The sequence below is a fragment of the Bombina bombina genome, chromosome 4, assembly GCF_027579735.1.
Source record: "Bombina bombina isolate aBomBom1 chromosome 4, aBomBom1.pri, whole genome shotgun sequence".
Classification (NCBI taxonomy): Eukaryota; Metazoa; Chordata; class Amphibia; order Anura; family Bombinatoridae; genus Bombina; species Bombina bombina.
Window position 1 is genome coordinate 234,786,807 of NC_069502.1, and position 13,606 is coordinate 234,800,412.

General features: G+C 39.2%; 1 protein-coding gene across 1 annotated transcript in view; it reads left to right on the forward strand.

Moving 5' to 3' along the window:
- DNER (delta/notch like EGF repeat containing) overlaps window positions 1-13,606 on the forward strand; it is a 556,690-nt gene that overhangs the window by 400,186 nt on the left and 142,898 nt on the right. The window contains exon 9 of the mRNA XM_053709836.1: window positions 8,339-8,461. Coding sequence (XP_053565811.1) covers window positions 8,339-8,461 — 123 coding nt within the window. The remainder of the gene's footprint in view (window positions 1-8,338; window positions 8,462-13,606) is intronic.

The window sequence follows — 13,606 nt, forward strand, 5'->3', positions numbered from 1 at the left end:
GGAAGGTTTGGAGGAGTCTGTATACTGGCTATGGGGATGCAGAGCAGAGGAGTGACTTTAGCAAGGCAGGAGTGGAAACAGGAGGTACCCCAGGAGGCCAGTTGTCCCTCAGCCCAGTCAAACTGTGTATTGTGTACCCAAAGCCAAGGAAGACCAAGGATGACAGGCTATGCTGGGGAATGAATTACCTTTAACTGCAGCTGTTCGGTATGAAGGACTCCCACAGTCAGGGTCAGGGGTGCTGACTCAAAATGGATCAACCCTGAACCAAGGGGGGTGCCATCCAGAGTAGTTATTTTAAGACAATGTCTTTTCTGCAAAAGAGGCAAACCAGCTTGAATCATTAAACAGTGATCCAGGAAGTTTCCAGCTGCCCCTGAATTAATGAAGGCTTGAGTGTGGACGGTATTCTGAAGGAAGGTAAAGGTAACAGGTACCAGAATCCGAGAGAAGTGAGGGAATTTAGTAGAGATCATGCTTAGTGGTACCCCTGTGTTATCCCCTAAGCATTGGCTTTTCCCTGCCGAATATCACAGTCCTTTAGTTGGTGGGTGTTGGATCCACAATAAAAGCATATTCTCCTTCTTCTCTGTCTCTCAGACTCTGAAGGTTTGAAGGAGGAGAGATCCATGGGTTCCTCCACTGAGGTAACTGGAGCTGCTGAGGGGGTAGAGGATACTGCCAAAACCGGACTAATAGGAGGCCGGAGGGAAGGACCCTTCTTGTTCTGTCTCTCTCGGCTTGTCTCTTTTGAAAGTGAGAGTCCAGACTGATACAAAGCATTATAAAGTCATCCAAAGAAGAAGGAATATCACGATAAGTGAGTTCATCTTTGATGCGTTCATGCAGACCCCTCCTAAAGGCTGCCTTGAGAGCACTGCCATCCCAAGTGGTTTCAAGTGCCAAGGTGCGAAACTCGATGGCAAACTGTGCCACAGTTCTATTGCCCTGGCGGAGGTCCAGGAGAGAAAATTCTGCGGCAGAGGTATGGCCAGAAGTCCCAAACACAGAAGATAATGCAGAAATGAAATCATCAGCATCATGCAGGAGTGGAGCGTTCTGTTCCAAAAGGGGAGAGACCCAGGCTAGGGCCTTGTCTTTCAGTAAGGAAATGATAAAGATAACCCTTGACTGGTGAGACTGAAAGATGTGAGGATCATTGCAGAAGTGCAGCCTGCATTGGATAAGAAAACCCCTGCAATCAGTAGTACTTTCATACTTGTCAGGCAAAGGTATCCGGGGTATAATTCCAAAAGCAGAGGAAGAAGTCGCCGTACTTGGAGTAGGGACTGGCAGTGAGACAACAGGAGCGGTATTCCTCACTGTAACTAGTAAGGAGAGTTGAGCGGTAATAGCCTCTATCTTGGAATCCATATTCTGCAACTGTGTGGTATGGGTTCCCAGCATCTGACCCTGAAGATAAACAGCTTGTGCCACCTCATCTGGCTCCATGGCCCAAGTATAATGTAATGCTCGTGGGATACTCCTCTATCAGACCGAACTCGGCCAGTAGTCTTGTTATCCTGGCGTCGAGCCGGAATGATAGGGAATATCCCAGAGCAGAGAAAGTTAGTAAGATGAGGAAGGCGGCACTCACCACAGGCAGGACAGTCCCCAACGGCAACGGCAGAGCAGTCCAACACAAATCACTAGAATGGTCAGACAGGCATGGCTGGGCAACAGTAAAGCAATCCAAGGGCAAACCACTAGAATGGTCAGGCAGGCAGGGTTTGGCAACAGTAAAGCAGTTCAAGGGCAAACCACTAGAATAGTCAGAGTAGTCAGACAGGCAGGGTTCAGCAGCAGTAATCAATCCAGCAATTTGGGGGTTAAACAGGCAGAGTAGTCAGACAGAGGGTTCATACACGAATAGGCTAATTGAAGCAACGATCTATCACACTCAGGAGCACACAAAGTAACACCTATACTTGGGCAGTGATAGATCATTGTGACAGGACTTACATAGGCGCAGGATTCGCGCCACAGGTGTCAGGACCGGCATCAGGGAGAGAGGAGCATGCGGCGATGACGTCAGCGTTGCACGCATGCGGACCCAACACAACCCCTGGCAACGAGCAGGGAAGGAAACGCTGTGCCCCTAGCAATGGCTAGAGCGGAGCGGCGTGAAACAAATGTAACGGAACTGGAGCAGTTCTGCAAAGAAGAGTGGGCAAATATTGCACAGTCTAGATGTGCAAAGTTAGTAGAGACATATCCCAACAGACTAAAGGCTGTAATTAAAGCAAAAGTTAGTTAAACAAAATACTGACACAAGGGGGTGATCATTTTTCCAACTCAGTGATTCTGTTTTTGAATTGTCTTTACTTTATTTTTGCCTGACATGTTGGTGTTATAGTTTTCACTGGGATGTTAGAAGTTGCACTGAGTAATTCAAACTGGATAAACAAAAAATGTGTCTGTCTTTATTTCAGGCTGCAAAGCAACAAAATGTGATTATTTTCAAGGGGGTGATTCTTTTTAATACCCACTGTATAGACCCAGATTAGTTACATCTCCTTATTACCTGTCAGTCCCTAAGAAAGTTTTGGGCTATGATAGAAAGATGGTTAAACAAGATTTGCTATACCACCCTTCAACTAGAAGTAACGCAGCCCCATTGATGTCTATGGGGAAATAAAAATACAGTTTAAACCTAACACCCTAACGTAAACCCTAGTCTAAACACCCCTAATCTGCTGCCCCCAACATTGCTGACGCCTGCCTACAGTTATTAACCCCTAATCTGCCGCTCCCGATGCCGCTACCTAAATAAAATTATTAACCCCTAATCTGCTACTCTCTATCACTGCCATTATACTACATTTATTAACCCCTAAACCGCCAGCCCCCCCACATCGCAACAAGCTAAATTAAACTATATTAACCCATAAACCTAACCCTAACGTAATCCTAACACCCTCTAACTTTAACATAATAAAAATATAGCTAAATTAAAGTTAGTTAGTAACTAAATAAACCTATTAACCCCTAAACCGCCAGCCCCCCACATCGCAACAAGCTAAATTAAACTATATTAACCCCTAAACCTAACCTTAACCCCCCTAACTTTAACATAATTAAATTAGATCTAAATTAAATTTACAATTATTAACTAAATAATTCCTATTTAAAACTAAATATTTACCTGTGAAATTAAACCTAAACTAGCTACAATATAACTAATAGTTATATTGTATCTTGCCGCATGGATGAGGACTTCGCCGGCTGGATGGATCCTTCAAGCGGGACTTCAACGACTGTAAGTGGATCGTCAGGGTTAGTGTTAGGTTTTGTTAAGGGTTTTTTGGGTGGGGTTTTTTTTTAGTTTAGGGCCTGGGCAGTAAAAGAGCTAAATGCCCTTTTAAGGGCAATGCCCAAACAAATGCCCTTTTCAGGGCAATGGGTAACTTAGGTTATTTTAGATCGTTTTTTTTATTTGGGATGGTTGGTTGGGTGGAGGGTTTTACTGTTGGGGGGTGTTTGTATTTTTTTACAGGTAAAAGAGCTGATATCTTTGGGGCAATGCCCCACAAAAGGCTCTTTTAAGGGTCATTGGTAGTTTATTATAGGCTAGGGTTTTTATATTTTGGGTGGGCTTTTTTATTTTGATAGGGCTATTAGATTAGGTGTAATTCTTTTTTATTTTTGATCATTTGTTTGTTATTTTGTGTAATTTATATTTTTAGGGGGTGTTTTTTTTAAAGTAAAAGAGCTGTTTATCTCAGGGCAATGCCCTACAAAAGGTCCTTTTAAGGGCCCTTGGTAATTTGGGGGTGGGGTGGGGGTTTGTATAGTGTTAGGGGGTGTTTGTATTCTTTTTAAAGTAAAAGAGCTGTTTATCTCAGGGCAATGCCCTACAAAAGGCCCTTTTAAGGGCCCCCCAAAAGGCCCTTTTAAGGGCCCTTGGTAGTTTATTCTAAAGTAGGGTTTTTTATTTTGGGGTGTTTTTTTTTAAGGGTATTAGAATAGGATTAATCTTTATTTTTTTGGATAATTTCATTATTTTTTTTGTAATGATAGGTTTTTTTATTTTTTTGTAATGGTAGGTTTTTTATTTTTTGTAATGTTAGGTTTTAGTTTAAAGCAGGTTAGGTTTTATTTCACACGTAAGTTTGTATTTATTTTAACTAGGTAGTTAGTAAATAAGTAAAAACTAGTTAGTAACTAGTCTACCTAGTTAAAATAAATACAAACTTACCTGTGAAATAAAAATAAAACCTAAGCTAGAAGTCTTCATCCAGATGGCCTCTTCTATCTTCATCCAGCCGGCAAAGTCCTCATCCATGCGGCAAGAAGTCTTCATCCAGGCGGCCTCTTCGATCTTCATCCAGCCGGCGCGGAGCGGGTCTATCCTGAAGTCATCCGGCGCAGAACATCCTCTTCATACGGTCTCCGTCGTACACTGAATCTTCAATGCAAGGGAGGCGATTCAAGTTGGTGTCCCTTGCATTCCTATTGGCTGAAAAATGCGAGCTCAATCCTATTGGCTGATTAGATCAGCCAATAGGATTGAACTTCAATCCTATTGGCTGATTGCATCAGCCAGTAGGATTTTTTTCTACCTTAATTCGGATTGGCTGATAGAATTCTATCAGCCAATCGGAATCTAAGGGACGCCATCTTGGATGACGTCACTTAAAGAAACCTTCATTCATCTTTAGTTGTCGGAAGAAAAGGATGCTCCACGTCGGATGTCTTGAAGATGGAGCCGCTCCGCGTCGGATGGATGAAGATAGAAGATGCCGTCTGGATAAAGACTTCTGCCCGTCTGGAGGACCACTTAGCCCGGCTTGGATGAAGACTTCTCCCGGCTTCGTTGAGGACTTCGGCCCGGTTGGATGAAGACTTCTGCCGCTTCCTTGAGGATGGATGTCCGGTCTTCAGAACTGTAAGTCGATCTTCAGGGGGTTAGTGTTAGGTTTTTTTAAGGGTGTATTGGGTGGGTTTTATTTTTAGGTTAGGGACTTTGGGCCACAAAAGAGCTAACTGCCCTTTTAAGGGCAATGCCCATCCAAATGCCCTTTTCAGGTCAATGGGGAGCTTAGGTTTATTTAGATAGTATTTTATTTGGGGGGTTGGTTGTGTGGGTGGTGGGTTTTACTGTTGGGGGGGGTTGTTTGTATTTTTTTTACAGGTAAAAGAGCTGATTACTTTGGGCCAATGCCCCGCAAAAGGCCCTTTTAATGGCTATTGGTAGTTTAGTTTAGGCTAGGTTTTTTTTTATTTTGGGGGGGCTTTTTTATTTTGATAGGGCTATTAGATTAGGTGTAATTAGTTTAAATATCTTGTAATTTGTTTATTATTTTCTGTAATTTAGTGTTTTGTTTTTTATGTACTTTAGATAATTTAATTTAATTTATTTAATTGTTGTTAATTTAGTTCATGTATTTAATTATAGTATAATGTTAAGTATTATTGTAACTTAGGTTAGGTTTTATTTTACAGGTACTTTTGTATTTATTTTAGCTAGGTAGTTATTAAATAGTTAATAACTATTTAATAACTATTCTACCTAGTTAAAATAAATACCAACTTGCCTGTAAAATAAAAATAAACCCTAAAATAGGTACAATGTAACTATTAGTTATATTGTAGCTATCTTAGGGTTTATTTTACAGGTAAGTATTTAGTTTTACATAGGAATTATTTAGTTAATGATAGGAATTTTTAGTTAGATTTATTTAAATTATATTTTAGTTAGGGGGTGTTAGGGTTAGACTTAGGTTTAGGGATTAATACATTTAGTATAGTGGCGGCGACATTGGGGGCTGCAGATTAGGGGTTAATAAATGTAGGTAGGTGGCGGCGATGTTAGGGACGGCAGATTAGGGGTTTATAATATTTAACTAATGTTTGCGAGGCGGGAGTGCGGCGGTTTAGGGGTTAATATGTTTATTATAGTGGCGGCGACGTTGGGGGCAGCAGATTAGGGGTTAATAAGTGTAGGTAGGTTGCCGCGACATTGGGGGCGTAAGATTAGGGGTTAATAAATATAATGTAGGTGTCGGCGATGTTGGGGGCAGCAGATTAGGGGTTCATAACTATAATGTAGGTGGCGGCGGTGTCCGGAGCGACAGATTAGGGGTTAATAAATATAATGCAGGTGTCTGCAATGTCGGGGGCAGCAGATTAGGGGTTAATAAGTGTAAGATTAGGGCTGTTTAGGCTCGGGGTTCATGTTAAGGTGTTAGGTGTAAACATAACTTTTATTTCCCCATAGGAATCAATGGGGCTGCGTTAGTGAGTTTTACGCTGCTTTTTTGCAGGTGTTAGACTTTTTCTCATTCCTATGGGGAAATCGTGCATGAGCACATACGACCAGCTCACCCCTGACTTAAAGGGACACTGAACCCAATTTTTTTCTTTTGTGATTCAGATAGAGCATGCAAATGTAAGCAACTTTCTAATTTACTCCTATTATCAATTTTTCTTCGTTCTCTTGCTATCTTTATTTGAAAAAAAGTCATCTCATCTATTTTTTGGTTTAGAAAAACCTGGACAGCACTTGTTTATTGGTGGGTGAATTTATCCACCAATCATCAAGAACAACCCAGGTTGTTCGCCAAAAATGGGCCGTCATCTAAACTTACATTCTTGCATTTCAAATAAAGATACCAAGAGAATGAAGAAAATTTGATAATAGGAGTAAATTAGAAAGTTGCTTAAAATTGCATGCTCTATCTGAATCACAAAAGAAAAAAATTGGGTTCAGTGTCCCTTTAAGCAGCGCTGGTATTGGAGTGCGGTAAGGAGCAAAATTTTGCTCAATGCTCACTTCTTGTCTTTTAACGCTGGGTTTGTAAAAACCCGTAATACCAGAGCTGCAGGTAAGTGAGCGGTGAGACAAAACTGCTTGTTAGCATCGCATAGCCTCTAACGCAAAACTCGTAATCTAGCCGTTTGTATGTAAATATTAATAAAAATATATATATGAGTTAATAGGTATAGGACAAGGTATTTGAATGGAAAAGGGCTATAATGTATATGTCTAAATATGTTCATGGGTGTATATATATATATATATATATATGTGCATATATACATGTGTATGTATTTATATGTATATACATGCATATATACTCATGTATAAACATATACTGTATATATTCACTGTGGAGCCCTTTCCTTAAAACATGATAAATCACTTTTATTCAATTTTAATATTTTATAATGTTATTTACAGTGTTCTTAGTATTTTTAAATATGTATTTCTATATATATCTATACCAGTATATATTCATATAGATAAATAGGTATAGATATATATTTTAAAAAAATCATATAAATTTAAAAATAAAAAGAACATTATCTTCTATGTGAAGAACATTGGAATGTAAAATATGCATAACTACCTTAGGGTTGGACACTGTAGGTCTAACGCAGTGTCGGTTTAGTGCGCAAGTGATAAGTTTTAGTTATTTTTTAACACACACGCACACACACGCTCCTTGTGCTAATGCACTGTTGCAGAAATCTGTGGCAACCTAAGGGTTGCAGGTTTGATCCCGGCGAGGTCCACTCAGCCTTTTATCCTTCCGAGGTCGGTAAAATGAGTACCATTGAGTTGGGTAATAATAACATCTGTTATCAGCGCCGCGAGTCGGTTAAATCCGAGGTTGTGCGTTATAATCATTATTATTATTATTATATATGTGTGTGTGTGTGTATATGTGTATGTATATATGACAGACAAGAAAATGTATATCCAAACAAATGCAAATGACAAATACAATTTGCTGGCTAGTTTATTATATTCTTTCTTCCCTAGAATATTTTGCCTCTCTTTATTCCTCCACATGCAGTTATAGAGCAGAATTTATGAATGTGTTACAAACCATCAGTACGCATGCAGGCTCAGGTCTTTGTGCCTGTTTGAGGATTCGCTCATGATATGAATGTTAAGTGGGTTGGATTAGCAGCGACGATCTGATTATATATGTGAAGTAGCTGACATTTGAATGATTTTATTTGTAAACAGGCAGTTTATATCACTTTTGTGACCTACTTACTTTACTAGCAGTGAATAACTTAGTCCCGTTATAATATTTAGTGTATAATAAGAGACTGTTCTTTGTAAAAACGTTGTGTTGTGAGCAAGGTAAGAATAATGTTGTGTCTACAGGCATCAGACATGAGCAGGACTGGCGGCACCTAGTGGATTAGAAGGGAATTTACATAGTGTCATATCTGATGGACTTCCTATTCTGGCTACATATATTAGGAAAACAAACAAATGCATCAACATACAAGAATTCTGCTCAATTTGTTATTTGTTATTTTGTGTTTTTGTTTGTTTGTTTTTTGCTTAAAATCATGACATATTTTTCTTGTATTGCAGGTTACCATGGATTGTACTGTGAAGAGGAATATAATGAGTGTGCCTCAGCCCCATGCCAGAATGGTGCCTCTTGTAAAGATATGGTTAATGGGTACCAGTGTGTGTGTCCTGCTGAGTATGAAGGTACATTAGGAGCTTATAAACATAAGGCATCATCTCTGTTTTATGTATTAGGCCTCAAATGGAAAAAGTGCTCAGTCGTTTTCAAAACAGTTTTAATCTGTTCTTCTGTATGTGCAGTTCTGTATGAGATGATAATATCAACAGAGGATAATATAACCACAGCCTAGGGATGGACAAATGGCTCAGTGGATTCATTTGAAACAAAAAATACTGCCCACATGCATGTGTTTTGTTAACATATTTTGAATGTTTGCTGTGCATATGGGCATTAGAAGTGTTTTGAAAGATAAATTAAATTTTACGCAAAATTAACATTTGCTTGTTGATTCATGTTGATTCTTAGGGGCCGAATTATCAAGCGCAGAATGGAGCTTGATGCCCCTGTTTCCACGCGAGCCTTAAAGGGACACTGAACCCAAATTTTTTCTTTCATGATTCAGATAGAGCATGCAATTTTAATCAACTTTCTAATTTACTCCTATTATCAATTTTTCTTCGTTCTCTTGCTATCTTTTTTTTAAAAGCAGAAATGTAAATCTTAGCAGCCAGCCCATTTTAGATTCAGCACCATGGATAGCGCTTGCTTATTGGAGGCTTACATTTACCCATCAATAAGCAAGCATAACCCAGGTTCTCAACCAAAAATGGGCCGGCTCCTATGCATCACATTCCTGCTTTTTAAATAAAGATAGCAAGAGAGCAAAGAACAATTGATAATAGTAGTAAATTAGAAAGTTGCTTAAAATTGCATGCTCTATTTGAATCATAATAGAAAAAAATTGGGCTTAGTGTCCCTTTAAGGCTCGCCGGAAACAGCAGTTATGAAGCAGCGGTCTAAATACCGTTGCTCCATAACTTGTCCGCCTGCTCTGAAGCTGCGGACATCAATCCACCTGATCCTATACGATCGGGCTGATTGACACCCCCTGCTAATGGACAATGGGCCGCGAATCTGCAGGGGACGGCATTGCAGAAGCAGTTCACCAGAACTGCTTGTGCAATGATAAATGCCAACAGCATATGCTGTCGGCATTTATCGATTTGTGGCGGACATGATACGCTACATCGTATAATGTCCGCTCGCACTTTAATAAATCTGCCCATAGTATTAGAGTCTAAGCTATCATTTTTATAATTACAGGGAGTGCAGAATTATTAGGCAAATTAGTATTTTGACCACATCATCCTCTTTATGCATGTTGTCTTACTCCAAGCTGTATAGGCTCGAAAGCCTACTACCAATTAAGCATATTAGGTGATGTGCATCTCTGTAATGAGAAGGGGTGTGGTCTAATGACATCAACACCCTATATCAGGTGTGCATAATTATTAGGCAACTTCCTTTCCTTTGGCAAAATGGGTCAAAAGAAGGACTTGACAGGCTCAGAAAAGTCAAAAATAGTGAGATATCTTGCAGAGGGATGCAGCACTCTTAAAATTGCAAAGCTTCTGAAGCGTGATCATCGAACAATCAAGCGTTTCATTCAAAATAGTCAACAGGGTCGCAAGAAGCGTGTGGAAAAACCAAGGCGCAAAATAACTGCCCATGAACTGAGAAAAGTCAAGCGTGCAGCTGCCAAGATGCCACTTGCCACCAGTTTGGCCATATTTCAGAGCTGCAACATCACTGGAGTGCCCAAAAGCACAAGGTGTGCAATACTCAGAGACATGGCCAAGGTAAGAAAGGCTGAAAGACGACCACCACTGAACAAGACACACAAGCTGAAACGTCAAGACTGGGCCAAGAAATATCTCAAGACTGATTTTCTAAGGTTTTATGGACTGATGAAATGAGAGTGAGTCTTGATGGGCCAGATGGATGGGCCCGTGGCTGGATTGGTAAAGGGCAGAGAGCTCCAGTCCGACTCAGACACCAGCAAGGTGGAGGTGGAGTACTGGTTTGGGCTGGTATCATCAAAGATGAGCTTGTGGGGCCTTTTCGGGTTGAGGATGGAGTCAAGCTCAACTCCCAGTCCTACTGCCAGTTTCTGGAAGACACCTTCTTCAAGCAGTGGTACAGGAAGAAGTCTGCATCCTTCAAGAAAAACATGATTTTCATGCAGGACAATGCTCCATCACATGCGTCCAAGTACTCCACAGCGTGGCTGGCAAGAAAGGGTATAAAAGAAGAAAATCTAATGACATGGCCTCCTTGTTCACCTGATCTGAACCCCATTGAGAACCTGTGGTTCATCATCAAATGTGAGATTTACAAGGAGGGAAAACAGTACACCTCTCTGAACAGTGTCTGGGAGGCTGTGGTTGCTGCTGCACGCAATGTTGATGGTGAACAGATCAAAACACTGACAGAATCCATGGATGGCAGGCTTTTGAGTATCCTTGCAAAGAAAGGTGGCTATATTGGTCACTGATTTGTTTTTGTTTTGTTTTTGAATGTCAGAAATGTATATTTGTGAATATTGAGATGTTATATTGGTTTCACTGGTAAAAATAAATAATTGAAATGGGTATATATTTGTTTTTTGTTAAGTTGCCTAATAATTATGCACAGTAATAGTCACCTGCACACACAGATATACCCCTAAAATAGCTATAACTAAAAACAAACTAAAAACTACTTCCAAAACTATTCAGCTTTGATATTAATGATTTTTTTGGGTTCATTGAGAACATGGTTGTTGTTCAATAATAAAATCAATCCTCAAAAATACAACTTGCCTAATAATTCTGCACTCCCTGTATTTTAAGTATTTCAGATTTTTCCCTTAGCTAGGATGGAAAATTCAAAATATTGACATTCATATTTGGGTATAAGGGTCGATTCCCATTGTGAAAAGTTCAGATTGGATACCAGCATATAGCGGGAAAATCGCCTATGTAATGCATGTACAGCAATGGTTTTGGCGATCACAATTCTCTTGACCATTGGTTTTGCACGTTACTTCAGCAACAAAATGGACACATTCAAATTGTATATATTACAAGATGATTTTGAATAATTATTTTATCTTGTTCATGTGTAATACACTCTGAAATGGCCACTGACACTATTTTAGATGTATATATAAGAATTAATCCATCTCAAGTGGTCCAACATAGTTTGCTTGACCATTTTAAATGTTCCTAATTTATTCAAGTGATTACCTTTACGTATTGTTATTTCAAAACCAGTTTTTTATTTTTATTTTACTTAGTTTAACAACAGGGGCCATCTTTGTGTCATGACGCACAACAAATTTTGGTTATACAGCTGTTCATGGAAACCTCAATATCTCAGCTCAGGATGGTCATTGCTTCTTGGAATAAAAACTGATCTCTAATGCACATTCCAATGTGTATTTACATATATAAACATGTAGCAAATTCTTGTTACTACAACTAAACCCTAAGTCCTAATGTAATGATGAAGATTGTTGAAAGTTCCATTTTTAGGGTAAATTTATAATTGGAAGGATTCAAGTCTGACTTGATTTTTTTTAGGGGGTAGCTAGGTAAAAATAGTGTGCATAGAGAACATTTCAGGTTTAATACTTCTCTTATTTTTTTTATTTTTTGAAGGACAATAAACTATAATCTTTTAACATATCCCCCCATTTTTAGGTTGAGTATCTCTGGTGGAGGACCAGATAGGAATCTGACTTTTCACATTTATAAGTCATCTATGGTAGCATTCTGAGGTAAAAATTTTGAGTTTGAGATTCCACTGGTTACAGATCCAGGGCTAGTAGAAATCTGGGGAAAAGCTTACTTTATGCATGCATTTTGATAAATGAACAGATGTAATATAAGCATAACAAATAATAAAAATTAATAGTGTGGGAGGTATGTCTGGGCAATGATCCTGCTAGGTCGCATTACCAGAAGCTGTTGTGATGATTTGCAATATCCACTGATTACTGCAACAGATTTACAGCATCCCAGTCTTGTGCCAGAAATTATTAACAGGTCAGAGTTTGCACCTAGAATCGATCTAGACGACCTGGTAATGGATGTCCTGGGGATGACTGCTGTGGGGGGTCCAGAGTAGGCACCATCTGGGCAGACTGTGGAAGCCACAAAGCACATGTATGAGAGAAAGGTACAATTGGGCCTCTAAGATAATCAGTTCCCTGCCTGCAGCTGCTGGGTATGTCACACGGATTAAGCAGAAGCAGGTGGAAATGAGAGGGAAATTGACTCCTAAATCTAAACAGCTGCATATTATACAACAGGTTGGAGGAGCGTCAATGGTGCTGGGGTCTGTGTAGAGAAGCTTGAGCATGTTTGTCACAGGGATTTGAAAATTCGATGATGAGGTAATGCAGTTGCCGTTACCTGAGGGAAGCAGTTTGCGCACATCTATGGCAGAAATCAGTGAGCGAGTATACCCCAGGGAAACAGGTCAATTAAAGAGGGGTGTTAAAAAAGGGAAAGAACAAGCAACAGATAGTGATGTCCTGTATGGAACAGTTAAAAATATAAGTGGAATAGGTCTACTTAAATTCAGTAGAGCTATAACTTAGCTCTCAGTAAAATGGCTCATGTATAAAGTATAGATGGATCAGAGGACATCAAGCTTGATAAAAGCGGTTTATTACTTCACAAATCACTTGATTTAGAAAGAAACATAAGAACAGAATCACACAGTCGACCGTTAATTCGCCAAACACTGCATTCACAGAAGGCTTCACAGTGTTTAAATTCAGAGTCCCAATCCTCTTTGTGACATCAGAGTCCCAACAGTCCTATGAAATACAACGCGCGTTTCACCGGTCACTGCCAGCTTTTTCAAAGATATCATGTAATCCCTCTTAGGCTCTTTTATAATCCTGTCCTTTCAGAACCTCCTTCTGTTAAATATTTTATCTCCAAAATGTTCAGCATATATAGTCCGTAATTATTAGAAAAAGTGCCATAGTAATGAATAACATATTATACATATGCCATCATATCGGTAAAAATACATTATAATAAAACATACATACAATTTATTAACGTATATAAAATTTATCAAACATACGCAACTGTTTAAAACATAAAAACTATTATTTTAAAAAACTAAAAAGTGTGGTTCTACATTGGGATCGAACTAAAAGCAAAAATATGTAAAAAAATCTTCTAAGACCAGTGTGCTAAACATATAACTAGGTCTCATATATTAGTCCTAAAACTATATATGTACACAACTACATAATTGTAAAAATA